The sequence below is a fragment of the Mus pahari genome, chromosome 4 (assembly GCF_900095145.1).
Source record: "Mus pahari chromosome 4, PAHARI_EIJ_v1.1, whole genome shotgun sequence".
NCBI classification, from domain to species: domain Eukaryota; kingdom Metazoa; phylum Chordata; class Mammalia; order Rodentia; family Muridae; genus Mus; species Mus pahari.
Window position 1 is genome coordinate 86,825,128 of NC_034593.1, and position 24,443 is coordinate 86,849,570.

The 24,443-nt window shown below is 49.0% G+C and overlaps 2 protein-coding genes across 5 annotated transcripts in view; both read left to right on the plus strand.

The window, feature by feature from the left end:
- The window catches only part of Ankrd35 (ankyrin repeat domain 35), a 20,328-nt gene extending 8,248 nt beyond the window's left edge, over nt 1-12,080 (plus strand). Inside the window, exons 2-14 of one of the 2 annotated variants that reach the window (XM_021196563.2) lie at nt 194-328; nt 1,111-1,199; nt 1,571-1,635; nt 2,418-2,475; nt 2,575-2,645; nt 2,908-3,014; nt 4,645-4,829; nt 5,474-5,511; nt 5,662-7,659; nt 10,206-10,295; nt 10,491-10,556; nt 11,241-11,345; nt 11,891-12,080. In XM_021196563.2, the coding sequence (XP_021052222.1) occupies nt 312-328; nt 1,111-1,199; nt 1,571-1,635; nt 2,418-2,475; nt 2,575-2,645; nt 2,908-3,014; nt 4,645-4,829; nt 5,474-5,511; nt 5,662-7,659; nt 10,206-10,295; nt 10,491-10,556; nt 11,241-11,300 (2,844 nt within the window). In that variant the 5' untranslated portion in view covers nt 194-311 and the 3' untranslated portion in view covers nt 11,301-11,345; nt 11,891-12,080. The remainder of the gene's footprint in view (nt 1-193; nt 329-1,110; nt 1,200-1,570; nt 1,636-2,417; nt 2,476-2,574; nt 2,646-2,907; nt 3,015-4,644; nt 4,830-5,473; nt 5,512-5,661; nt 7,660-10,205; nt 10,296-10,490; nt 10,557-11,240; nt 11,346-11,890) is intronic. The other variant, XM_021196562.2, reaches the window with a different exon arrangement.
- Nucleotides 12,081-17,881: 5,801 nt separating this feature from the next.
- Nucleotides 17,882-24,443, plus strand: part of Pias3 (protein inhibitor of activated STAT 3) — a 9,567-nt gene continuing 3,005 nt past the window's right edge. Inside the window, exons 1-10 of one of the 3 annotated variants that reach the window (XM_021195546.2) lie at nt 18,542-18,626; nt 20,669-20,902; nt 21,008-21,086; nt 21,247-21,331; nt 21,473-21,523; nt 21,744-21,834; nt 22,711-22,845; nt 23,041-23,146; nt 23,604-23,677; nt 23,790-23,950. In XM_021195546.2, the coding sequence (XP_021051205.1) occupies nt 18,603-18,626; nt 20,669-20,902; nt 21,008-21,086; nt 21,247-21,331; nt 21,473-21,523; nt 21,744-21,834; nt 22,711-22,845; nt 23,041-23,146; nt 23,604-23,677; nt 23,790-23,950 (1,040 nt within the window). In that variant the 5' untranslated portion in view covers nt 18,542-18,602. Of the gene's footprint in view, nt 17,964-18,518; nt 18,627-20,668; nt 21,087-21,246; nt 21,332-21,472; nt 21,524-21,743; nt 21,835-22,710; nt 22,846-23,040; nt 23,147-23,603; nt 23,678-23,789; nt 23,951-24,443 lie in introns of those variants that run through there. The other 2 variants (XM_029537886.1, XM_021195545.2) reach the window with 2 other exon arrangements.

The window sequence follows — 24,443 nt, forward strand, 5'->3', positions numbered from 1 at the left end:
AAATTTACTCTGTAGACCAATCGGGCCTCGAACTTAGAAATCCTCCTGCCTCTGCCTCCCAAGTGCTGGGATTAAAGGCGTGCATCACCACGTCCGCCCGGCTCCTTTACTCTTGCTGGGCATCTAATATCACTTTTATTTCCCCATACCATTGCTAGCCCCAGTGTTCACGTAATCTGTAACTCCTGACTAGGTGGAGAAATGGAACCGTCGTGATCAAAAGCTGCTGGAGGCAGTGCAGCGGGGGGACGTGGGACGCGTGGCTGCCTTGGCCTCTAGGAAGTCAGCCCGACCCACCAAACTAGACTCAAATGGCCAGTCCCCGTAAGTAAGTCTTTTTGACCCCACCCTGGTATGTGGTTCGAACTTCAGAATAATCAGGCAAGGCCTATAACTATAACCCTTTTATTGTTTGAATTGGAGAGTACATGCTTTAAACCTTTGCCATGTATCAAGCACAGAACAACTGAGGGAGGAGGATGTTGTCCCATAGTTCCAGCCTCGGCACAAGCCACACTGACTTGAAAAAGATACAAAGCTCCTTAAACCAACAGACAACTAATTGCTAAACAAAGTTTCCTCATCGCAAAAGTAGGAGGGAGTGTACGCTTGAGAAGTTGGGAATGAAGAAGTAAAGTCTCGGGGGTCATGGGGCTACAGGGTGTGTTCAGGATGAACACAATGCCTCCTGCCAGGCTTCTGTTCAGGTCTGGCTGACTCCATGATGCTGAAGGTTGTGTGTTGGGAGAGGCAGGCAATCCTGTGTGCTCTGAACATCCCAGCAACATCTGAACTACCTTGCGATTTGTAGTTCTTCTCGCTTTTCTGGTAGCATCCTCTGGCTTCGTGGCTGCAGGTCATGGAGACAGGCTTGATCCTCCTTTTAGCAAGACAGACAAGGGGAGCCTCCCTCTCTGCTCTTGGAATTGGCTTTGGGTTAGGAAGCAGGGCCATACAAGGCCAAAATAAAAACATCTAGATTTAAACTGGCCAGAACAACTTAGAATATTAAGCCATCTCGCCAGCTCGATTTTTAAAAAGGAAAGAGCCTCCTCCATTTGATCCCCTGGTCTTTCATCCTTCTCTGTCTCTTGGCTTTGATCCTGGCAGGTTCCATCTGGCAGCCTCCAAAGGCCTGACCGAGTGTCTGACAATACTGCTTGCAAATGGGGCTGATATCAACAGCAAGAATGAGGACGGTGAGTCAGCCAACCCTGTGCGCCCAGTGTGCTGCAGGTCTGTCTCTGGCTGCAGAGGGGCCAGTGCTGGGCTCCGACTCGACTCGGGTTCCAGCTGTGAGGTTCTCGCTGTGGGCCTTTCATTCTTTGCTCAGTCAGTCTTGGCTAGCATCTCTCTTGGGGTTCCCCTCCTTTTAAGCCAGGAACATTTCACCCCACTCCCACCTCCATTAAGGGTACCAGCTTCTCAAGAAACTGGAATTTCTGGCCTGGTGTGGCCTACAGCTTCTCTTCCCTGATCTCCCTGATTATCTGTGCGTCTCTTGCCCTCCCTCCCCATGAGTCATCTGCATTCATGGGGCCACACCCCCTCTCTCCTCTTCTCTTTCCAGGAAGCACCGCCCTTCATTTGGCCACCATCTCCTGTCAGCCACAGTGTGTGAAGGTCTTGCTTCAGGTAAAGGCAGTCCGTTGGTGCTCCTGTGCAGGCAAGAAAGAAATGCAACGTGTTCCCAACTTTGTTTTGTAGTAACCAACAATATTGTCTCGTTCCAAATAGCACGGCTGATTGTCACTTATCAATATGTTCACAGATATTTGTTTAGCATCTACTCTGTACTTGTACAATACTTGATGCTGTCCGTCTCTGGGGGGGCAGGCCAGAAAGCAGGGTACCCAAGAACGACTGAGTTCTGCCAGTAGCAGAGACTAACCGCTATGTAGAAGAAAATCAGGAATGTTCAAATAAAAATGTCTTTGGTGGGAGGGCTAGTAAGAGGGCTCAGCAGGTAGAAGAATTTGCTGCCAAGTCTAAGGACCTGAGTCTGAACCTCAGAACCCACATGATGGAAGGAAAGATCTGGTTCCTGTAAGTTGTCCCCTGACTTCCACGAGCATATCCACACCCCTCCCCCAAATTAAAAAATAAAATAAAATGGGGAGGGGGGTTATAGCAGTGGATGATTTGCATATCCCCATAGGCCACTGAGCACATACTGACTGTTCTACCTTTATTACTCCTGGTCTTTTCCAAAGGCCGTAGTTAGGAAGTAGGACTGAGTTTCAAGGCTGCCCATCACCTGCAGGGAGTGATTGGGCTTGCTTGCCTAGTAGTTAGCTTCCCTCAGAGCTGTGGTCCTCCTGTTCCTTTTCATATTACCATGGAAACTGGTGGGTTGCTATGAGGTGCGGGATGAGGATCCGAGCTCCACATCTGCTTTTCTTTGTGGCTATTTACAGCACGGTGCTAATGAAGATGCTGTGGATGCAGAAAATCGTAGTCCATTACACTGGGCAGGTGTGTGCCTGGGGAACAGGACGGGAGGTTAGCTTTTGTGCAAGAACAACAGATGTTTTTCAGTCCTCTTCTTATCCAAATGTCTTTCATTTCTTCCAGCCTCCTCTGGCTGTGCCTCAAGTGTCCTCCTGCTGTGTGACCACGAAGCCTTCCTGGACGTGCTGGATAATGTGAATATCAGATGGGCCAATGGGTGGCGTCTCACACCAGGAGGCTGCCGTCTTCTCTGAGTTTGATTGGCCAGACTCTATCACCCTTCCTCCATCACTCCTCTTTTCCTTATCATTTGGGGAGCTCCTAACTCTCTGAACCACCTTAGTGCTTAACCCCAGGACCAGAGCTTGTTTCAGCAGGGGTGGGGGTTGGAGAAGGAGAGTTGGTGGGGTTTGAGTCATCAAGTGGTTCCCTCCCGCTTTCCCACAACCTCTGCAGGATGGACGCACACCCCTGATGATTGCATCCCTGGGTGGTCATGCAGCTATCTGCTCACAGCTGTTGCAGAGAGGTGCCCGAGTTAATGTCACAGACAAGCATGACAAGTGAGCCATCTCTATGTCCTATCCCAATTCCCAGTTCTTTACCAATCTAGAAAGGAGAGGCGTGCACAGAACACGCACTGGAGAGAATAGGCTTCTCTCTATTTTTCCAGCGCTTCTGTTCCAGGAATGGTTCAGAACATCTGTGCCGGGTGTTTTAAGGTAGCCATACTGCACAGATGGTGCCACAAGGAGAATGGCTACGCCTGGGGGTCACTACTTTAAGGGGTTTTTTTTTTATTTATTTATTTTATGTATATGAGTACATTGTACTCATGTGGTTGTTGGGAACTGAATTTAGGACTCGCTCTGGTCAACTCCACTTGCTTCAGCCCAAAGATTTATTTATTATTGTAAATATGTACACTGGTGCTGGAGAGATGGCTCCAGTTTAACTCCACACTGCTGGGATAGCAAGAATGTGTCAGTATGCCTGGGTCTTGGTTTTGTTTTTTAACATGGGTTGGGAAATCAAACTCAGGTCTTCATGCTTGTAGAAGAACTATGTTATCTCAGTCCTATGAGACCACATTATTGCAAAAGAAAAAGAAGCTAGACATGGTATCACAGGCCTGTAATGCTGTCCTGGAACTCGGGCACCTAAAGCAGGAGAACCCTAAGTTTCAGGCAAGACTGGGCTACGTAGTGGGACCTATCTAAAACCAAACCAAAACAACAAACACACCACACAAGATGACTCAGTAGGGGGGCTGGTGAGATGGCTCAGTGGTTAAGAGCACTGACTGCTCTGCCAAAGGTCCTGAGTTCAATTCTCAGCAACCACATGGTGGCTCACAACCATCTGTAATGAGATCTGATGCCCTCTTCTGGGGGTGTCTGAAGACAGCTACAGTATACTTACATATAATAAATAAATAAATCTTAAAAAAAAAAAAATGGGGCTGGTGAGATGGCTCAGTGGTTAAGAGCACCGACTGCTCTTCCTAAAGGTCCTGAGTTCAAATCCCAGCAACCACATGGTGGCTCACAACCATCCGTAACAAGATCTGACACCCTCTTCTGGTGTGTCTGAAGATAACTACAGTGTACTTTAAATAAATAAATAAATAAATAAATAAATGTGTAGACTGTAGCTAGCTTCAGATGCTCCAGAAGAGGGCGTCAGATCTCTTTACGGGTGGCTGTGAGCTACCATGTGGTTGCTGGAATTTGAACTCAGGACCTTTGGAAGAGCAGTCAGTGCTCTTACCCTCTCAGCTCTCTTGCCCGCCCCAGTTTATTAGTTTTTAAGCTGTGTCCTAAACATTTTTCTTTCAACTGTATGCAGATGAGTGTGGTGGTTTTTAAGCTGTGTCCTAAACATTTTTCTTTCAAATGTATGCAGATGGTGTGTGTGTGTGTGTGTGTGTGTGTGTGTGTGTGTACCCATGCATGTGTGCATGTACATGTGCAGAACTTTAGCATTCTCTAAAGCATACAAAAATGGAGCCCTCCCAGTGGTCCCACTTTCTGATGCTGCAGTTCCAAGGAAAGTCCTGCTCTGGTCTAAGGCTTTGTCCTTGGCTGGCGTTGGTGTGTTGTTCTGACTCCACTGAGTGAGGGCTTACGCTGTGAATAGAATTTCTGAAACCATCAGGGGAAGCTGGTGTTCCAGGTTTGTCTCCACCCTTAGATCAGCTTTGATCCTGGCCTGTGAGAAAGGCAGCGCTGAGGTGGCTGAGCTGCTCTTAAGCCATGGAGCAGACGCTGGAGCGGTGGACAGCTTGGGACATAATGCTCTTCATTATGCTTTGCATACACAAGACACGGAGCTGTGGAGGCTGCTACAGCAGGCCCTGAACCGGCGGCGGAGAGGCGGTAAAAGTCTTTCTGTGCTCTCAAGAGTCTTTTCAATAGCCAAAGAGTTAAAGATGTTTCTTAGTATCCTACTCTCATGGAAGCTATCCATCTAAAAGAATGGACCATGGCCTTAGTCAAGGCTTTACTAATATAGTGCTGCTGCATTTTGGGAACATATGACCCCATGTTCCTACAAACATGGTCACAAAACTCCCCAGGGTAGCCTTCGCTCATTGCAACTCTGACTATTAATATTGTTCTATTGTTTGTTTTTTGTTGTTGTTTTTTTTTCAAGACAGGGTTTCTCTGTGTAGCCAGGACTGTCCTGGAACTCACTCTGTAGACCAGGCTGATTTCAAACTCAGAGACCCGCCTGCCTCTGCCTCCCGAGTGCTGGGATTAAATGGCTCTTGCTATTGTTGTCATCCATGTGATTTCCATTTTGCCCACTACTGATGTTCCAGTGCCTTCATAGTACCAGCACAGTGATCAATAACTGAGGCGAGCGAACAGAATGAGGAACCCAGCATCTCCAGAAGGAGAAGCCGAAGTTGCAGGGTAGTTAGGGATGCGTGGAATAAGACAGTCACCACTTTTCTCTGAAAAACTCTGAAAATTAGAAGAGAGCTGAGTTCTCCTTTGTCCCGCGCCTTTTCTTATAGGTCATGGACTGGTTCAACACCCAGATCACCCGTCGCAGGTAAGACCCCTAAGAGTCTCCCCTTTTTGTTTCTGACTTAGCTCCAAGCAGTTCCGGTGTCCATATGGGCACCAAGGCATTCTCAGAGAAGCAGGACCCTTTCAGAGGCTTGTTGACGAGCCTCATATCACTGCTCTTTTTTTGACACAGGCCTCTTCATCTGAGCCTCCGGTGGGATCTCCTAATAAGAGCTCACGGAAAGTGAAGCCTGAGGAAGAGCAGGAGGGGGAGGAGGGGGAAGAGCGGTGCTCAGAAGAGTGGAGGTGGAAGTTTGAGGAGGAGCAGAGGAAAGTTAATCAGCTAGAGCAGGAGCTCCTGCGAAAGACGGATGAGTGCAAGGCTCGCGCTGCAGCCTTCTCAAGCCTAGAGGACCAGATTCGAGAGCAAGTGCAAGAACTAGGCCATCTCCTAGTGCAAGAACCCGGAGCTCCGGGAAATCAAGGCCCTGGTCTCCGACCTGAGGGAGATGGTATGGAGCAGGGTTGTCCCCTGAACCTGCTGGCAGAGCGGATCCAAGAGCTGAAGAAGCAGCAGAAGGCACTGGCCACAATAAACCCAACAGGAGTTCCCGAGAGAGCTGAAGACTTAGCCCTGGCAGAGCTCCATCATGAAGTACACAGAAAGTCCCAACCAGAGCAGGGGCTGCCCCAGGGCCCAGGTTCAGAGACCACTGGGAAAACCACAGGACAACAACCGAACACCAGTGAGGGGCAGAACCTTGGCCTCCAGAACACTGAGCAGGTGTGTGCTAGCCAGAAGGAGAGGGCCCCAGCTCCAGGGACTGAACCAGCAGGCACAGTGGGAGAACCAGTGGGCATAGCGGCCATGAACCAGCTCCTCCTACAGCTAAGGGAAGAGCTGGCTGCAGTGTGGCGAGAAAAGGATGCTGCCAGAGGGGCTTTGTCAAGACCAGTTCTGGAGGGAGCCCTGGGGACTCCCAGAGCTGAAGCTGCAGCAGCTGCCTGGGAAAAGATGGAAGCCAGGCTTGAGAGGGTGCTGGTAAGGTTAGATGGAGCAAAGATGGGACTGCATGTAAAATCTGAGGTCCCTGTCCAGGGGCCCAGAGAGGGAGCCCAGAAGGCAGTCCCGGGATGCTCTAAAGAGCAGGAAGAAAAGAAGGCTCCTGGAACCAGAGGAGAGCCCTTAGGGGCCCCTGGAAGAGAACAGGCCTCAGGAGGGGGCCTGGCAAAGGGACAGCTGGAGAAAGAGGTGTCAGCTCTGAGACTGAGTAATAGCAACTTGCTGGAGGAATTGGGAGAGTTGGGGCGCGAGAGACAACGCTTGCAGGGAGAGCTGCAGTCCTTGACTCAGAGGTTACATCGGGAGTTTGTGCCCAAGCCCGAGGCACAGGTCCAGCTGCAGCAGTTGCGGAGGAGCGTGGGGATGTTGACAGAGGAACTGGCCATGGAGAAGGAGGCCACAGATAAGCTGCGCAGGCGACTGGCCTCCCAGACCAGCGGCCTCCAAGGACTGTGGAACTGCCTACCCCCAGACCTCGTGGGCAAGGGGAGTGCACAGAGTACAGCTGCAGAACCCCTGGAGGAGCTGCAGGCCTGCATCAGCACCCTGGTGGATAGGCACCTCGAGGCCCAACAAGTGCTGGCTCAGTTGAAAGAGGAAAACCAGCAGCTGAGGGGATCCTTGGCTCCCTGTGGGGAACCAGAGGCCTCCCTCAAGGCTACAGCATCCCCACAAGTGGCCGCCCTGGAGGAAGACCTGGGGAAGCTAGAGGAAGAGCTACGGGCCGTGCAGGCCACGATGAGTGGGAAGAGCCAGGAGATCTGCAAGCTGAAACAGCTGCTCTACCAAGCCACAGAAGAAGTGGCCGAACTGAGAGCTCGGGAAGCGGCCAGCCTGCGCCAGCACGAGAAGACGCGAGGCTCGCTGGTGGCCCAGGCACAGGCTTGGGGCCAGGAGCTCAAAGTTGTGCTGGAGAAGTACAACACAGCCTGTCGGGAAATGACTCGATTGCGGGACACGGTGGCGGAGGAACGTCGCCGCAGCGAGGACCTGGCAGCTCGGGCAGCCGAGCAGGAGCGCCAGGCTGGTGAGATGCGTGGGCGCTCGGAGCAGTTCGAGAAAACTGCTGAGCTCCTGAAAGAGAAGACAAACCACCTCATCGGGGCTTGCCGGGACAAGGAGGCCAAGGTGAGAACAGAGGTAGCCTTGAGAGCACAGAGGGAGCAGAGGTGCTTTTACAAGGTTGCAGAACCGAAGGTCAGATTAATACAAAATAGAGTTCTTGCAAGGACCGCTTTGTGCTCGCCTAGGGCAAGAGAGGTTTGGGGTTAAAACTGGAGCTGAGGTGGAGTGCAGATAGAAGAAAGAGATAAAAATTAAGTAACACAGTACAAGAGAGAAGACGGCGGTGTAGGTACTAAAATTTTGTACTCAGGGTTCAGAAGTTATGTATACCCCCAGGGCTACCACCAGGGAACACCGTGGACAATTAGTGTTTTATCTTAATCCTGCATTAGCCCATCTTAGTGGTGTAATGAGTTCTGTGGTTTTGCTGAGGTTCTCCACTGACTCAGAGTCTGATGGGTTAACTTTAGCTGCTCCAGGTCCATTCACAGTGCGTCCCCACAAACAATTCCCATTGGCCAAAAAAGACACCAAAGCAAAGAAAAATAAGAATAAATAAAACAAAAACAGTTTGAAGAAGTGCGCAGGAGATACACTCAGGGTCATCTTCTGCTTCAGAGCTGGTTCCAAGACACCCTGGGCTCATGAGACCCTGTTTGAAGACACCAAACAGCCAAGCCACAACAGAGTTTGAAAGCCACTATTTTCTTAGTGCTGTCGGGCAAGGAGACATATTTTATATATTCTAAATCACTCATTTACAAATGAATTTAGATGTTGTAGAACTACCCACTAAAGGAACAAATGCATATTTCTTATTAACACTTGTACACATATCCAAATTTAGAACAACAGAAGAATATAAACAGCATATACCTTGTGTATAACGCATAGACAAAAGAACTGTTGTCCAAAACAGGAACCATCATAGGAAGGCATTAAAGGAGGCATTTTGTTAATAAATGGCAAGAAAGTCAATAAAATTTGGCAAGGAAAATTTGGTGTAGTAGTTGAGAACGTGGCACAAGCATGCACACAGACACACAGGGTAGGTTGGGGGATATAGTTTCGTGGCAGAATGATTGCCCACCATGTGTGCAGGCCTTTGGTTCTATCCCCAGCATTGATAACAAAACAAATAAAACTTATCTTCAAAACAAAACAAAACCAAAAACTGTTTGAGGTAATGGCTTAATGATAGAATAGAGCATTTGCCTAGAATGAAAAAGGTCCTGGTTCATCCCTGAGAACTGTCTTCTGAGAAAGAAAGAAAGAAAGAAAGAAAGAAAGAAAGAAAGAAAGAAAGAAAGAAAGAAAGAAAGAAAGGAAGGAAGGAAGAAAGGAAGAAAGGAAGAAAGGAAGGAAGGAAGAAAGAGCCGGGCATGGTGGCACACGCCTTTAATCCCAGCACTTGAGAGGCAGAGGCAGGCAGATTTCTGAGTTTGAGGCTGGCCTGGTCTACAAAGTGAGTTCCAGGACAGCCAGGACTGCACAGAGAAACCCTGTCTCGAAAAAAACAAAACAAAACAAAAAGTATGGTGGCACATCCTTTTAATCACAGTACTCTTAGAGGCAGAGGCAAGAGGATCTTTGTGAGTTTGAGGCCAGCTTAATCTATGTAGCGAGCCCAGGCCACCTAGGGCTATATAGAGAAACTGTTAAAATAAAACAAAACAAAACACCAAAAAAAAAAAAAAAAGTCATAAACTATAGTAGAGCCAAAGAGAAATTGGTTTAAACAATGATGTATTAGCTGTGTGATTTTGGTTTTGTTTTGATTTTAGGTAGGGTCTCACTACACAGCTCTGGCTGTCATCTTAGAACTCATTGTATAGACAACGTGGCCTCAAACTCATAGCGCTCAGCCTGCTTCTGTCTCTTAACTGCTGGGATCAAAGGTGTGCACCACCACACCTGGAATAACTGCATGGTTTTGAAAGCTTATGAAACTCAGGTTCCTACCCATAAAATGTGGACAATAGTCCTTTCCTCAGAGAAGCATTGTTCTTAGAAGAAGGGCTAGATTGGATATTATATAAGACAATGCATATAGAAATATCTGGCTCATATTAAACACTCAACAAGGAAACCTGACCTTGACCCTGGGCCATCTTGGAGAAAATGACTTGAGTCCCTGTTAACCCCATGGATGAGAATAAGACCATTACCACCTTTTTTAGCCAAATTTGAATCGAACTTTATTAAATACTGGTCAGGATGAGGGACACTGGCGGGGTCCATGCTCAGGATACCCCGAGAATGACTGCGAATTATGTTAGACAAATTCCACAAGGCTATGGACTTTGTCTTCATCCAACTGGGAGGCAAGCATGTATTCTGACATATTTCCTGCCTTCATACCTCCCACCTACGTGTGATCAAGCACATCCTGTGCAGTTGGGGCAACCAAGCTTGTTTACAGAAGTGAAAACACGTGGCTTGTTTTCCTATATGAAGAACGGCCCCTGGCATCCCAGGAAGCTCTCTCTCTTTAGGCAAGTGGGGAGCACAGGTTAGGGGCATTTCTGGTTTATAGATCTTGAGCACTGTGATGTAAACTTAAAATATAACATTCGCCCCCACTTCCCTTTCTTTCCTTTTGGCCTTAGATCAAGGAGTTGCTGAAGAAGCTAGAGCAGCTTTCAGAGGAAGTTCTAGAAGTCCGGGGGGAGAATGCCCACCTTGCCCTACAGCTGCAGGTATATTTTGGCCTGCAGGATGGATGATGATAGAGAAGATGGGGGTGTGGAGTAGAAGTGGGGAGTGTCAGGAGCCTAGTGGGGGGTGTGGTGGGGGGTGGACCAGTGATGGGCCCACGGAGTCAGCCTCATGCTCGGTGAGCGGTGAGCGTGGGAAGGGTGGGCATTTGACTTACAATGGGGGTTTCCTTCCAGGATTCCCAGAAGAACCATGAAGAGATCATCTCCACCTACAGGAGTCATCTACTGAATGCTGCTCGGGTGAGCTTGCTGGAGTCTGGGAGGCAGCAGAGGTACAAGGCTGAGGAAGGAATGTCACATCTGCCCCTTCTCTTCCCTTTAAGTACTTGTCATTCTGTCAGGCCCCCTGGACTCCATGGTGGTCTCTGGATCTCATTAAGCAAATCCAGAGAGGCTGTGTGTGAATGGGAGGAGGAGGAGCATCTGCTTCTCTTTCTGGCTCCCTAATCTGTTGTGAGGGTTTTTTCCTGTCCCCATCACCCCCCCTGCCCCACCCTACCCCCAGTTTCCTCTGAGGTGACTTTGCCTTAGTCAAGGAAGAGTGAGTGTGCCTGCTCCTTTCTTAGGGATGATAAGAGAGTAGAGCTACATTTAGCATTCATGGTGTGGCCCTTACAGCAATCCTGAGGGATAGATAGCCTTCCCCTCCTTGTGAAGATGGGAAAGCAGCCATGGAAGAGTTATTTAATACTACAAGTGAGGGCTTACTTGTGAGGGGCTTAGCTCATTGACAAGTACTTGCCCTGTTCAATCACAAGTACTGAAGACCAAAAGATGTGAACAGGCCAGCAGAATTAGTTAAGGATTGTGTAATTGCAAGAGGTAATGACTGGCATTCTACTCTCCTACAAAAACTGCTCTCTCATCTGCCTCTCCCCACGGTTTGCACTCCATCATCCTTTATGTCCTTCCTGCTACCTCCAGGGCTACATGGAACAAGACGTCTACAACATCCTACTTCGAATCCTCAGCATGCAGGAGTGAGGCAGGCTCACTGCGTGCCCTCAGGGATAAAGGCATTTCCCTTTTGTGAGTTGTGAGAGGAAGCTAAAGAGGGCTGGGGCTATGGAGAAAGGACTTGGGGGAAAGGGACACTATGGAAGGGTTGGGGTGGGTTTGTTTGTTTGTTTGTTTGTTTTGCCTCTCTGGTGACTGACACTGGGGAGTCCTGTAAGGCATAGGGCTTAGATCATTGAAGTAAAGTTAACTGAAAAGATAAAGTGTAGATCACTAGGGGAAGTTAGAACTTGTGAGCAGGTGGCACGAGATTAGTGACTAATGGGATGACTGTGAATAGGACAGACAGAAAAGATGGCTGGAATATTTTCCTAAAGTCTGGGGTACAGAGATGCCAGTTAAGGATTAAGGGTAGTGGGACAGTTGTTCCCCAGGGCGGGACTTTACAGACCTCAGGTTTCCTAACCTTTCACTCAAAACCCAACCATCTCCCAGCCTCCCTCCTGCCCCTTTTTGGGCAGCTCTCTTTCCAGAAAGACAAACAGACCCTTTAGCATGCCGATGTGGATAGGAGGAGAGTGAGGATACAGAATTCATCTTTGAATTTCTTCTTTCAGGGAATAATGAGGCTCGATCAAGCTGTGGTGGGCAAATGGGTGGTGATTATCCACTAGTGGTGCTATGGGTGGGGCTTCACAGGACAAACGAACTCCAAACCTGAAAACCTGGACCCTGGAATCAGCACAGATGAGACCAGAATTGTGGATGTAAACTAGCTCCATGGAAAATAAAGCAGAAAACAGATGGACCTGGGTATTGTTGTGGTTTTTGTCAAAAAGGGTGGAATGGGGAAAAAAAAGAATCTTTTTTTTTTTTTTTAAAGAATTATTTATTTTATGTATACATGGTTGCTGTCTTCAGACACACCAGAAGAGGGCATTGGATCCCATTATAGATAGTTGTGAGCCACCATGTGGTTGCTGGGAATTGAATGCAGGACCTCTGGAAGATCAGCCAATGCTCTTAACCACTGAGCCATCTCTCCAGCCCAGGAAAAAAAAAAAAGAATCTTGATCAAACAACTTAAAAAAGTTGGGCCGGGCGTGGTGGCACACGCCTTTAATCCCAGCACTCAGGAGGCAGAGGCAGGNGGATTTCTGAGTTCGAGGCCAGCCTGGTCTACAAAGTGAGTTCCAGGACAGCCAGGACTATACAGAGAAACCCTGTCTCAAAAAAAACCTTAAAAAAAAAAAAAAAAAAAAGTTGGGTGTGATGGTATACACCTTAATCTCAGTGCTTGGGAGGTGGGGGCAGGGAGAGCAAATTTCAGGACCAGCCTTTGCTACATAGTGAGTCCAATCAGCCCTGGCTACAACTGCCACTCTGTCTAAAAACAAACAAACAAACAAACAAACAAACTACATCCTTTCTCTTCCCCTGTTAGCAAAGTCCCTCCCTAAAGTGATACATTTGTAACTGACTAGTCTGTATCAGTACACACTGCACAGGTGTACATAGGAAGTAGTAGGGGCTACTCCTGAGGAGGCTTACAAAGATTTGCTCAGCACAGTAGCGTCAGGAGTTTTACAGTCATAAGGATTGTTTATGCTCTGCTCTGCCTGTTGGTTCCTTCCCTCCTAGCTTCTGGCCTTTTGTTTGTTTGTTTGTTTGTTTTTGAGACAGGGTTTCTCTATGTGGTCCTGGCTGTCCTGGAACTCACTATGTAGACCAGGCTGGTCTTGAACTCACAGATTCCAACTGATTCCAACTTAAAGGGGATTTGGCCATCTCTGACCTCGGAGAGTACTCATGCTCTATCACAATTAAAACAATTCAGTCCGAGCCTGCAGATAGCTCTGGTAGCATGTATGCTTGTTGCTGGGTTTAAAGACTCAATTGGCTGATCCCACGTGGGGGAAGAAGAGAACCAACAAAGTTGTCCTGTCACCTACACACTTATGTCGCATGCACACTGAGTGCACACACAAAATAAATGTAAAAAGTAAAAATTCAGTTAAAATCTTGCCTAAAAAAATTTAAAAAAAAATCTTGCCTAAGTAGAATAGGACTACTGTGACTACTGTGCTGGGCATATACAGTGCAAACCTATCTAGGCCCTAATGTACCCTATGGATGCCTGTGACAGTGTGCGCTGATTTGACAACACATGTTCAAATCACCATTCTCTGTTTTTGGTGCATATAAATTTTTAAAAATCTGAATAAAAAAAAAATGACACAAATAGATCCGAGAGCAGTTTTCAATATACAAGTGAGTCTTAGGGCCACAGTGAGAAAAGTTTGATTTTTGAAAGAAGGAAGGGGCATCAGGTTTGGTTCTAGGACAGAAAGATTTGATTTCTCAGCTCCCCGACCCTCCTCTAGCCTGGAAAAAGTTTCTCCAAAATCTGGACTGCAGGCCAGAGGCCTGCAAGCAGCTCCCTCCCCATCCCTTCCCTCAGCCCGCCCTCTGCTGGGTTAAGCTGGGTCAGACAGCAGGGGCTTGCCAGTGGAGTCTGGCTCCAGGGAAAGAGTACAGAGAGACTGCCTTGGGAAACTGGGGTTACACATGGGGCTGCAGGAACTGGTCCAGAGTTTGGCTGAGGGGGAATGCAGCTGAAATACACAGATCAGATCATAGAGAAGGACCAGACTAGCTCTAAGGTTCACGGAGAGAAGACTGATGGTGAAGCGGAAACTGCTGGGGGGTGGGTGGGGGGGAACTGAAAGGGTTCAGGAATTTCTCTTAAGAGGAATAGAATATCTTCCCCCTTCCTCTCAGTCACTAGAGATTATCCCGTATTGGTGGGAAAACCAAGAAAATGCAGAGAGAAAGATTCAGAGAGGGAGAGTCCCACTTGGCTAAGTTCAAGTATGTCAGCCTTGAGCTGATTCCAAGATGGCAGCTGAGAGAGTGGTCAGTGATTCTCACAATGGAGTAGACTGCTCCTGACATAACTACACCTATACAGTCCCCTAAACTGTCAACATCAAACCCAAAGGATGAATGCTCCTTGGTTTCATAGTTGCTGTGCCCGCTTGCTACCGTAATCCTGATGCTCCCTCGATTCCCCCACATGTACATATACAGGGGCCCACAGAGGTCAGGAGAAGGTGCTGGGTCTCCTGGCACTGGAGTGTCTGGTGGCTGTGAGTGCTGGAAGTGAGCTCTGGCCCTCTGCAAGTGCAGGAAGTGCTGTTTGTATTGTTAGTTTTGTTTTAAGACTGGGTCTTGCCATCTAGTCTTGGCTGGAGTGGAACTCAGGCAGACCAGGCTGTACTTAAACTTGAGTTGATTTGCCTGCCTTTGGCATGTGGGGATTTCAGATGTGAGCCATGGCCAACTTTGTTGCTTTCCTTTAAACATTTTATTATTTATTTTACACCCTGACCACAGATTCTTCTCCCTCCACGTCCAACTTTCAAATTGATTATTTTAAGGAGATTCTCTTTCATTAAATCACTAAGAATTAAGAAGAGGCTGTCGGGTTGGTGAGATGGCTCAGTGGGTAAGAGCACCCAACTGCTCTTCCAAAGGTCAGGAGTTCAAATCCCAGCAACCACATGGTGGCTCATAACCATCCATAATAAGATCTAACTCCCTCTTCTGGAGTGTCTGAAGACAGCTACAGTGTACTTACATATAATAAATAAATCTTTAAAAAAAAAAAAGACATAAGCATTTAAAAAAAAAAAAAAAAAAGAAGAGGCTGTCTTTCTGTAGTACATTTTTATAGCTTTGTTGAGGTTTAATTGATATACTCAGATTTCCGGTATTGGAAGCACTTTGTATTGAACATGCCATCATGACATGTACCGCCAATGAACACTGAATCATCTCAGTTCAGACTCAAGACTGCTGTTTATGAATGACTGTCCATAAAAAAAGTTTCTATTCTTATAAAGATATAATGGCTTACTTGCAGAAAATAAATATTTCAAATATTTTCCTATCATAACTCCCTAGAATGTGTCATCAAATTAATGTATGTTTGGATTGCATTGTTAGAAAGTTTGGCTTTTTAAAAAAATTGCTCTTTTGAGTTTCTAAAAAAACCTCAGCTTTTTATGGATGGCATGCGCCACCACACATGACTGCTTTCATCGTTAATGCATGATGAAGTTATATGTATACCAAAGAACTAGAAAAATCCTTATGGTTTATTGTGAGTAAATGCCTTATATGCTTATTTTATTTTATTAAAAAAAAAAAAACCTGATATTTAAGCCGGGCGTGGTGGTGCATGCCTTTAATCCCAGCACTCAGGAGGCAGAGACAGGTGGATTTCTGAGTTGGAGGCCAGCCTGGTCTACAGAGTGAGTTCCAGGACAGCCAGGACTGCACAGAGAAACCCTGTCTCGAAAAACAAAACAAAACAAACAAACAAACAAACAAAAAAAAGTTAAAACCTGATATTTATTTATTTATTTTGGCTTTTCGAGACTTCTCTGTGTAGTCTTTTTTTTTTTTTTTTAAGATTTATTTATTTATTATATGTAAGTACACTGTAGCTGTCTTCAGACACTCCAGAAGAGGGAGTCAGATCTCCTTACAGATGGTTGTGAGCCACCATGTGGTTGCTGGGATTTGAACTCAGGACCTTTGGAAGAGCAGTTGAGTGCTCTTACCCATTGAGCCATCTCACCAGCCAGCCCCCTCTGTGTAGTCTTGGCTGTCCTGGAACTCACTCTCTAGACCAGGCTGGCCTCAAACTCAGAAGTGCTGGGATTAAAGGCGTGTGCCACCACTGCCTGGCTTTATGCTTATTTTTAAAAAAGATTTATTTAGGCTGGGTGTGGTGGCATATGACTTTAATCCCAGCACTTGGGAGGCAGAGGCAGGCGAATTTCTGAGTTTGAGGCCAGCCTGGTCTGCATAATGAGTTCCAGGACAGCCAGGGTTACACAGAGAAACCCTGTCTCAAAACAAAAACAAAAACAAAAACAAACAAAAAACCCTAAAAAAAATTATTTACTTTATGTATATGAATGTTCTATTTGCATGTACACCTGCAAACCAGAAAAGGGAATCAGATCCCAGTACAGATGGTTATAAGTCACCAATCACACAATGTGGTTGCTGGGACTTGAACTCAGGACCTCTGAAAGAGCACAGTGCTCTTAATTACCAAGCCATCTCCCAGCCCCCATATACTTATCTTGATATGCCCAATTACCTGGGTCTGGAGTCACAAAAATGTCTGGGGCAAAAAGCGATATCAAGTGTAAGAAGAAACAAAACAATATGGTTGGCAATGAGCTCAGCTGGCTGTGCCAACATCGCAGTGCACAGAGTCTGAGGTTCTATCCCCAGAACAGACCAGTACCAGGGTCTCATTAGGATGCAGGAGGCTGCTGATGAGATTTAGGGACAAGTACTTAGCCTAAATTTAGCTTGAGGGGCCCATCATTTCAAGCAGCAAGCAACAACTCCCATCCCAACCCCAGTGTTAGGAGAGGGTGGTTATTTCCCTAGGAACAAAACCAGGAAGTAGTTAAGTATAATTAACAGGCACTAGGAATACTGTTAGCACTTTATGGCTTATAGCTTGGGTTGGGGCTCATGCAAAGGATTACACTGAAGGCTTAAACTAAATGGGATTATTCCTAGTATTTACTAGGGCTTTTTATTATTTTGCATGTTTGTTGTACAACTTGCCTCTGATGCTAGACTGAGCTCTCTAATGGTTTTAAGCCCTCAGCACCTAGCAATCCCTGATTACCACTTTAATATTTATCTCCCCCTTTTTTCAAATATTTACTGGAGAAATGACATTGTCCCTGAGGCCCCAAACAACTATAAAATGTGGAGTTTTTACGATAACCAGTATAAGGCACAGTGCCTTAAAGTAGCTATCTTTATAGATATAAAAATGAACTACTCAGCCCGGCAGTGGTGGCACATGCCTTTAATCGCAGAGGCAGGCGGATTTCTGAGTTCGAGGCCAGCCTGGTTTACAGTGAGATCCAGGATAGTCAGGACTATACAGAGAAACCCTGCCTCGAAAGAAAAAAGGGGGAAAAGAAAGAAAGAAAGAAAGAAAGAAAAAAATAAATGAACTACTCAAATTGTGGTCAACTTGGTTGAAACAGGGCCCTCTGGAGGGTCCAAAGTTTTGGAGGAGGGAGTAGGCACTTCAAAGAGGGGCAGAAGTTTTCTTCTGTATGTGTATCTCCTTGTGTTCAACAACTGTGGAACCCCTAGTTACTGCAAGCATATTTGGAGGTTTGGAGATAGAGGGTTATCTGTAGGGATTGGGTTACTTATTTTCCATTTGTAGCCCAGGTTTTCCCCCAGATAGATGGAGATCTCATCCTATAACCTCTCTAAATAACCAGATTCCCAATGCACACAGTCCCAGTCCAGCCCAGTCCAGGCTCTACACTCCCGCAAGGGATCAAAGGACTACTGAAACTTTGAACGCCCAGAATCTCTTCTCTTCTCAGCGCTCAGAGGAGTTAATAACTCCCGCCCGGCTCCTGGGCTCCGCCCCTCTCCCCTCTCCGAGGTCCTGGCGGGCTTACCCTGGAGGGGGCGGCCCCAGCAGCAACGCTCGGCCGGGCGGAGCTCTGGCCCGGGCGGTGCTGCGGCTGCAGCGTCCAGCTGCCGGACCGAACTCCAGCCGTGCCGCAGACTGCGGGAGCGGCGCGAGCCCTTTCTGCACCGGGGCTCACCCCCGCAACTCCGCGGGTAAGTCCTGCTATCCGCACCCAACTTTGTTGCCTGTCAAGCCTTGAGTCGTACGGCGCTAGCAGGAGCTACGCTTGTAATTGCTATGTGTTCGGGGGAGGTGAAGAATTCGGAACAGCCGTCTCCAACAGTTCGCAAGTCCCCAAGCTCCCCCCAAAAGGACCGGAGCGCATCACTTTCAGAGTTGGCGGAACTCTGGGATTTGGCTAACTAAACTTGCCGAGATCTCCGGGGGACCGGGGCTCCAACTTCGCCGCCCCTCCCCCATCCCTCGGAGCTCCGGCAGTTCCGGATACTTTCCCTCCATCTTTCAAGTATCCTTGGCTGCCTAAAAGCCCATCCCTTCGTGCCCGCCTCCTCGTCGCTACTCGCAGGGCCCCGCGATCCCCGGGCTGCACACTCCCTGCGGGGCCACCGTGTCGCCCGCCGCCGGGAGACTTGCCCGGGCCCCCGGGCGGCAGGAGAAGGGGCGAGGCCGGCGGCGGTCCGAAGCCCGGCGGGCGGGGCCGGGAAGGGGAGGTGTAGGGGGCCGGACGGGGCGGAGCAGGCGGCCTTTGCGGCCGGCGCTGGGGCGGAGAGTTTGCGCCGGTCCCTGGGCCTGAGCTCCGGCTCGGGCTGGGGCGCCTGCGATGTCTCAAGATGGCGGAGCTGGGCGAGTTAAAGGTACCGGCCCCCTCCCCCAGCCCCAGCAGGACTCGCTCGGCTGCCCGCCGAGGCGGGGAGGCGACCAGGCTGGGCGCAGCGGGATGGGGTGGGCGCGGGCGACGTGGCAGGGACTGGCTACAGGGATGCGCGGGCTGTGGCCGCGAGAAGGGGCTGCGGCGGCGCCCCGGGGGCGGGGCCGCAGGGCAGATGCAGGGGTGGGGCGGAAGGGGGAATTGTCACCGCGGAGGGCCGGGGCACAGGAGGCGGGGACGTGGGGCCGTAGCCGCTTTTAGTAGTAGGTAGTTGCAGGGTACGGGAGGGCGAGGGAAAGCTGCTCCAGAGGCGTAGGGGTGAGTCCATCAGGCCAAGAGGTGTGACAGTGAGGGGGAGCCGTAGGGATGGGACCCGAGGACCAGATGTTGGTAGGCTCTCGGGGACACGAAGCTTAGGGTGGAGGCTTTGGGGCTGCTGTCGGCATCCGAGCCTTGGGGAGTACCGGTAGGCTGCTGAGACGTAAGGGGGCGGGGCTGTACAGGAGCGTACCTTCAGAGGTGAGGCAGGAGCATCCTGAAGGCTGAGAGTAAGGAACTGTCCTAATGAGGTGCTGTGGCTGGAGAGGTAGAGGAGTGTGAACTACTGGATAGAAAAATAACTTATTGAGCCAGTGGAGAAATAAAAACAAGTAGGAGGAGCCAAGGGTGGAAAGGTAGAGAGAGGGACAAGGTTTTCATCAATCACATTCCTGAAAAGGAGTTCAGAAGGAAAAGAACTTGGGAGAGCTAATGGTCCGCCCGTGACTAAGTCTTCTAGACATTCACAGAAGGGAGTCCTAGTAGGAGAGAGATCTTGCCCCACCACCACACAGTCTTCAAGGAACCACACCAGAAGATATCCTACAGAACCCTAGACCTTCATTCCCCTGTCTTCCGGCTTCACCCCATCCTTATCCTGAATAAGCTTGAGTTCTAGCCACTGGGCCATCCACACTTAAGAGCTTACTTCTGTGCTTTGGTCCATGGACCCCATTCTCATTCTCCTGGGGTCTCTGTTGAGAAGTTTGCCTTGGTTCCCACCCTGGTGGCTATCTATTATACCATGTATGGGGGAAAGAAGCAAGATGGTAGTTCTGGACTGTTTGGCTTCAGACCCTAGGATAGGGGACTGAGGGGCATATTTTACATATCAAAGCAGCCCTGACTTCCAGGTTCTCCCAGCATCCTTTAGTCCCTACCTGGCATGCTATGGCCTCTTCCCTAACCCCCTAAACTTTCCAGCCCAGGGGCTGGGCTGCCCTTCCCCCAAGGCTCTTCTCTATACAATCCAGACATTTTGTGCTCTCTCCCTCCCTCTTCCCCCCTTCTCACCCCCACCCCATGGCAACTCCCTTAGGACAGCTTCCTAATAAACTTACCTTTAATATAACTTACTCTGGCTTGAGTTGGCTCATTTCACTGGCAGAGGATTAAGCTATCACTGACAGATGGAGTAAGTCTGGCCAATTACTGAGACTTGTGGACTCACCCTTCTCCCCTACACATTTTGGTAGCTTCCTTCTAGTAAATAAGACTAAAAGAGTATGGGTATGTAGATAATGAAAAAGGGGGGATGATGATGATGATGGAGTCTTGAACTCTGGCTTAAAACCCTGACTTTAAAAAAGTTTCAATTCAGAACCATGGGGAGAACAGCGATGGATTAGGTGATTGGGAGGGTGGCCGTGGGGTACAATCCTCTTGCCACCTGGCCTCTTTCTCATGGGCGGTCTGCCCTGAATCCTCTCCTTCCTGGTGTCCTATCTTTTTCCCAGGAGGCTAGGGCTCTGAGAGTCTGAGCCCTGAGAGACAATAATCAGCTTAAGGGAATGTCTGGATTAAGGGTAGGGATGGGGCTAGGTGGTCCTTGTGGGTTCAGGTCAGCTACTCAGAGGTAGTACACTAGCTTTAGAGCATCTTCCAACACTGGGGACAGGGGAGAGGCACTGCCCCCCAGTAGCTCAGCTTCCATGTCACCAGCAGGACAGGCTTTTTGAAGCCGGATCGTTTCTGTGCTCTTCCCCGCAGCACATGGTGATGAGTTTCCGAGTGTCTGAGCTCCAGGTGCTCCTTGGCTTCGCTGGCAGGAACAAGAGTGGGCGGAAACACGAGCTGCTGGCCAAGGCCCTGCACCTCCTCAAGTCTAGCTGCGCCCCCAGCGTCCAGATGAAGATCAAAGAACTTTACCGCAGGCGCTTTCCCCGGAAGACCCTGGGGCCTTCTGATCTCTCCTTGCTCTCTTTGCCCCCTGGCACCTCTCCTGTAGGCTCCCCTGTCCCCCTTGCTCCCATCCCCCCCACCCTTCTGACCCCCGGCACCTTGCTAGGCCCTAAGCGTGAGGTGGACATGCACCCTCCTCTGCCGCAGCCTGTGCACCCCGATGTCACCATGAAGCCACTGCCCTTCTATGAAGTCTACGGGGAACTCATCCGACCCACCACCCTTGGTATGGCTGACTGTGGTCCCTCAGGCTTTCTGGATTGTGACTCAGGCTGGAGTTTTTCTTCTTAGGTTTTACTCTTGTAGGATCGGCGCTACGGGATGGAAGCCCGTAGCTTCTCAGGCACGGGCTTGGGAATGAATAACTGTGCCTTTGCATTCCGCAGCATCCACCTCCAGCCAGAGGTTCGAGGAAGCCCACTTCACCTTCGCGCTCACTCCCCAGCAGCTGCAGCAGATTCTCACGTCCAGGTACACCTCTCATCCCCTGCCTTGTCCCTGGGGACTGTTCTCTCTGTCTTGCGTTGTCCCGTTCTTTTGCCTGTCTCCTCTCTGTGCCCTGGGCACTCTTCTGCTCACCCTCTGAACTGACATTGCTCTTCTTTGGTGCAGGGAGGTCCTGCCTGGAGCCAAGTGCGATTACACCATACAAGTGCAGCTCAGGTGAATTGCGTCTTATGAAGGGTGGGCGATGGACAGGAGGGGGCCATTCTCCTCCTCCGCAGCCCCAGTCCACTCTGGCCGGAGACTCTTCTGGATGCTGATGGCTACAAATATCTATGACTAATTTTCTTTTTTCCTTTTTACTGGAGTTCCCTTCTTCAGTGCTAGATTCACCTCAGAAAACTGCCACTTACCCCATTCATCTGTCCTGTCTCGCCAGGTTCTGTCTCTGTGAGACCAGCTGCCCTCAGGAGGACTATTTCCCCCCTAACCTCTTTGTTAAGGTTAATGGGAAACTCTGCCCCCTGCCGGTAGGTAAAGAGTCTTTTCCTTTGGCAACGATAAATGTTAAGTAAAAACCTCTTAGGAAAAGACCCGCTTAGAACAGTGCCTGGCACGTAGTAGTTGCTCAGTTTACTGATGAAATCAATATACTCTAGAGATTATTAAAATAGGACGGACTTGTAAGTTGACTGTGCTCCTATGATAGGCCACCTATCTAAGAGTATAGAGATAATACAAACTGTATTTGATATGTTAATAAGAGGGAGAGGGCTCAAAGTTGGGTGCATGGAACAGTGGGGTGGCTCTGGGATGAATTGAGGATGGGTTGAATAGGATCAAAACACATTGTTTGACACTCTCAAAGAATAAAAAAAAAAAATGAGCCGGGCATGGTGGCGTATGCCTTTAATCCCAGCACTCGGGAGGCAGAGGCAGGCGGATTTCTGAGTTCGAGGCCAGCCTGGTCTACAAAGTGAGTTCCAAGACAGCCAGAGCTATACAGAGAAACCCTGTCTCGAAAAACCAAAAAAAAAAAAAAAAAAAAAAAAAGAGTGAAATAAGATAGGACTGAATAATTTTTGTCAGAACCCAGGAGAGGGACCAGTTTAATACAAAGGTTTAGAAAAGATCTCTAAAAGGTGACAGCAGATGAAGTGGACCCATGGGACACAATGACTGGGTTCCTAGTTCCTTGGTCAATAAACTCCCCCTTTCACCCCTCAAGTGAACCCCTTATACAGCCCGGCCCGACGTAGGGCCTTGTTTTGTAGCCGATCCCTATTCCTTTGCTCGTGGGTGAGTTGACCTCTCTCCAGAGAGTAATCTTGAGACCAGAATTCTGTTGTTAGAGTTGAGCCCCTCCCAGTGCCCCCTCTCCATTAACAAATCCCTCCTTTCCTCAGGGTTACCTCCCTCCAACCAAGAATGGAGCTGAGCCCAAGAGGCCCAGCCGTCCGATCAACATCACACCCCTGGCTCGACTCTCAGCCACTGTTCCCAACACCATCGTGGTTAACTGGTCATCTGAGTTTGGACGGGTGAGCATAGCTGAGGTTGAAAGGCTGACAGAGAGGCTGCAGGGAGCCATCTAGTTTTGAGTTGGGGATTCATCTTGCTCCTCGTAGGCCTCTCTGCCAAAGGCTACCGTCTCTGGTCTCTGGGAGACAAAGGTTATGGGGAAAGAGGAGGCGTGGGAGGCAGAAGCTGATGCCCCCTCTCCCTTTCCCAAGTAGAATTACTCCCTGTCCGTGTACCTGGTGAGGCAATTGACTGCAGGGACCCTTCTACAAAAACTCAGAGCCAAGGGTATCCGGAATCCAGACCATTCCCGGGCACTGAGTGAGTAACAGACCTTTCCTCCTTCCGCTTGGGCTCAGGGCTTCCTGTCGCCCCCCAGGCTTTGTCAGGAACAGCTCTTTTGTGTGGTCTCCCTGGTGTTCTCCCCAGTCTCAGTTGAGGAGTTAGACCCTCAGGCAGTGGGAAGAGCTTGTATTGCCAATCACACAACAGCTTTGTATCTCAAAGGCTCTAATCTCACCCTACTAAGATATGAGTTCTCTGCACTGAAAAGCCCTGATCTTCCCATGATGCATCCCTCCTATCTAGATCATCCCTAACATAGCCCACGTTTTGCCTTGCATTGTTTAAGCATCATCAGGGATGCAGACATCTCTTCTCCACTCCTGTGACATGCCATGGGTCCCCCCTCTACCCAGCTGCTATCAGCCGGGGCTGTCTGCTGCCAGGCTGCTTCTGGCCTCGCTGACCCCTGGCTCTGGCCCTGCTCTTGTTTTAGTCAAGGAGAAACTGACCGCTGACCCCGACAGTGAAGTGGCTACTACAAGTCTCCGGGTGTCACTCATGTGCCCGGTGGGTACGAGGTGGGACAGGAAGTGGGAGGAGGAGGGTTGGGTTACATTCTGAAGAGGGTTCCTCTGGATACCAGAGTGAGGTTTGCTAGCGTGAACTCTCCTCTCCTCAGCTAGGGAAGATGCGCCTGTCTGTCCCGTGTCGTGCCCTCACCTGTGCCCACCTGCAGAGTTTCGATGCTGCCCTTTATCTACAGATGAATGAAAAGAAGCCGACATGGACGTGTCCTGTGTGTGATAAGAAGGCTCCCTATGAGTCGCTGATTATTGATGGGTAGGGCTTTTCAGCTTCCCTCTCTCCAAGGATGGTCACTAAGGCCTCCCTCCTTTATGGCTTACTTCCCATAAATCGCAGTTTTCACCCTCTCCATCTCCTCTACCATCCACCATGTGTGTGACATTAAGGACTTCAGCACCCTGAATGCATTTTCTCATTAGTCCTCATGATAGTCCCATGACATAGGTGCTGTCATGATGGATGAGGAAAGGAACCTAGGGCAGAAGGTCACATGAGTAAGTGACAGAGCAGTGCATTGAATTGTTCCACGGTGTTGCTGACAACTACCCGACCTTCCTACGGAGCATAGTAGCTGGGCTCCTCTTCATTTTTTCCTATTACAAAAGCATTTATTAGATTGATGCAATAAGGATTTTTTTTTTTTTTTGAAACAGGGTTACTCTGTAGCCCTGGCTGTCCTGGAACTCACTCTGTAGACCAGGCTGGCCTTGAACTCAGAAATTCACCTGCCTCTGCCTCCCAAGTGTTG